Source organism: Brachyhypopomus gauderio, unplaced genomic scaffold, assembly GCF_052324685.1.
Source record: "Brachyhypopomus gauderio isolate BG-103 unplaced genomic scaffold, BGAUD_0.2 sc95, whole genome shotgun sequence".
Taxonomy (NCBI): Eukaryota; Metazoa; Chordata; class Actinopteri; order Gymnotiformes; family Hypopomidae; genus Brachyhypopomus; species Brachyhypopomus gauderio.
Genome location: NW_027506916.1, coordinates 253,814 through 256,567, shown reverse-complemented (window position 1 = coordinate 256,567; position 2,754 = coordinate 253,814). Strand labels below are relative to the sequence as shown.

The following is a 2,754-nucleotide window of genomic DNA, read 5'->3' as shown; positions in this document are numbered from 1 at the left end:
GCCTGATGGGAAGTTCTATCTTTGGGGGCACTCATGGTCTGGTGTTAGGGAACTGGTCTTGTGACCGGAGGGTCGTGGGTTCGATTCCCAGACCTGAGGCCATGACTGAGGTGCCCTCGAGCAAGGCACCTAACCCCAACTGCTCCCCGGGTGCCGGGCTGCCCACCGCTCTGGGCACGTGTGATCCACAGCTCCCACAGTAATCACTAGTGTGTGTGTGTGTGTGTGTTTGTCTCCTGGAGGTGTCTGCTCACCTTGGACTTATACCAGTCTTCTGCCTCCGCGATGTTCTTGGCAGCGATGGCTTCGTACTGAGAGCGGATGTCTCTCAGAGCGCCAGTTAGGTCGGGCTTGGACAGGTCCATCTGGATCTGCACCTGGGTCTCCTGCATCTGGGCTTGCAACTCCCGAATCTCCTAAAAACGAGAGGAGAAGGATGTGTGTGTGTGTATGTGTGGCGCGTACATGTGCGCACGCATGTGTCTGTGTGTGTGTTTGCGTGTGTGTGGTGTGTGTGTGTGTGTGTGTGTGTACCTCTTCGTGGATCTTCTGAGGAAGGCGATTTCCTCTTGCAGGGTTTCTATTCGTCTCTCCAGGTCGAGTCGTGCCAGTGTAGCTGCGTCCACCGTCCTGTTTTGGTGTGACAGATTCATAGGTAACATCACACACTGCACTATAATAAAACCCACCACAATAAATAAATAATTATACTGTCAGAAGTCAAACAAGGAAAGGAATGTTGATGAGACGGGCGCTGAACTCACGGCCCTGAACGCTGCCAGACTGTTCTCTGCGTCCTCTCTCTGAGACATCTCCTCCTGCAGCCTACAGCAGAGACAGCAGACGTGTGTGTGTGTGTGTGTGTGTATTTGAGCACCACCTCTGATCTGCCCTTATATAGAGACATTCATTCATTCACTCTGTCCATCTCCCACAAACACACGTCTCTCTCCGCCAGCACTAACCCCAAAGATGTTCTTGATAACGCAGGAGCAATGTTGAGGTAATGTGAACTTCAGTTACCCCTAACCCCTACCCTTGATACTCGAGACCATTTAATACCACACTACAGTTACCCCTAACCCCTACCCTTGATACTCTAGACCATTTAATACACACTACAGTTACCCCTAACCCCTACCCTTGATACTCGAGACCATTTAATACACACTACAGTTACCCCTAACCCCTACCCTTGATACTCTAGACCATTTAATACACACTACAGTTACCCCTAACCCCTACCCTTGATACTCGAGACCATTTAATACACACTACAGTTACCCCTAACCCCTACCCTTGATACTCGAGACCATTTAATACACACTACAGTTACCCCTAACCCCTACCCTTGATACTCGAGACCATTTAATACACACTACAGTTACCCCTAACCCCTACCCTTGATACTCGAGACCATTTAATACATACTACAGTTACCCCTAACCCCTACCCTTGATACTCGAGACCATTTAATACACACTACAGTTACCCCTAACCCCTACCCTTGATACTCGAGACCATTTAATACACACTACAGTTACCCCTAACCCCTACCCTTGATACTCGAGACCATTTAATACACACTACAGTTACCCCTAACCCCTACCCTTGATACTTGAGACCATTTAATACACACTACAATTACCCCACACTCGTACCGCAGTAGCTGTCTGGGACCCCCTTGTAACACCTGTTGGTGATCACGGTCTGAGCCGTGAAAACGGATCTCAGAACCAGGCTGCCTGTTCCGATCCCTTGGGTCAGGCTGCCTGACCATTAGAATTATCCACTCTGCATTGTGGCATTGTGGGCCCATGTTCTAAACATAGCAATGTCTGTATCCCATGAAACACACTGTGGATATCAGTGCATGATGACACATTTTACACACACACACACACACACACACACACAGACACACAACTGCACAGCATCTGAGAGTGTTTTACAGACCATTATACAAAAAATTACTTTGGATGTTATACACTTGTGTTGGTAATAACCCAGGAGCCTCTGTTCATATGAAACTCCAGTATGCTACTCTGCTACAATGTAGCATCACACTCAGGAGCTGATGTAGAGAACGCCCTAGGGAGTGTGTGTTGTGACTGTGTGTGTGTGTGTGTGTGTGTGTGTGCTGGGGGAACGGGGAGGAGGCCTGGGATGGCTTTGATCTCCTTCCTGAACATACGGCGTCTGTCCCAGGATTAGAGTTAGAGCTACACAGAAACACTCAATCTCCAAAAAAATACTCTAATAACCTCACACATTGTACATTTTCTCTTTAAACAGTTTGCTCCCTTCCCTGATATGAATCCTAACTTCCTTATTTAACCCTGTTTCTTGGTGAGATGGTAAGAGATTAAAGATCAACAATAATAGATTTAAGATCAATAATAAAAGATTAAAGGTCAACAATAATAGATTTAAGATCAATAATAAAAGATTAAAGGTCAACAATAATAGATTTAAGATCAATAATAAAAGATTAAAGGTCAACAATAATAGATTTAAGATCAATAATAAAAGATTAAAGGTCAACAATAATAGATTTAAGATCAATAATAAAAGATTAAAGGTCAACAATAATCCCTTCATCCACCATGTTCTTTCTTGCACCCCTGCCTCCTCTGTTAGCGGTCCTGTACCTCATCTTGAGCTTCTGCAGGTCATCTACTAGGTTGTCCCGCTCCACCTCCACACGGGACCTCTGGTTGGTCACGACCTCCACCTCCCTCCGGAGTTCTCGCA

The 2,754-nt window shown here is 46.2% G+C and overlaps 1 protein-coding gene across 1 annotated transcript in view; it reads right to left on the bottom strand.

Moving 5' to 3' along the window:
- Positions 1-50: 50 nt before the first annotated feature.
- The window catches only part of desmb (desmin b), a 3,269-nt gene continuing 565 nt past the window's right edge, over positions 51-2,754 (bottom strand). Inside the window, 5 exon segments of the mRNA XM_076992659.1 lie at positions 51-416; positions 535-551; positions 554-630; positions 754-825; positions 2,652-2,754. The exon segment at positions 2,652-2,754 is cut by the window's right edge and continues 178 nt beyond it. Of these exon segments, the coding sequence (XP_076848774.1) occupies positions 207-416; positions 535-551; positions 554-630; positions 754-825; positions 2,652-2,754 (479 nt within the window). The 3' untranslated portion in view covers positions 51-206.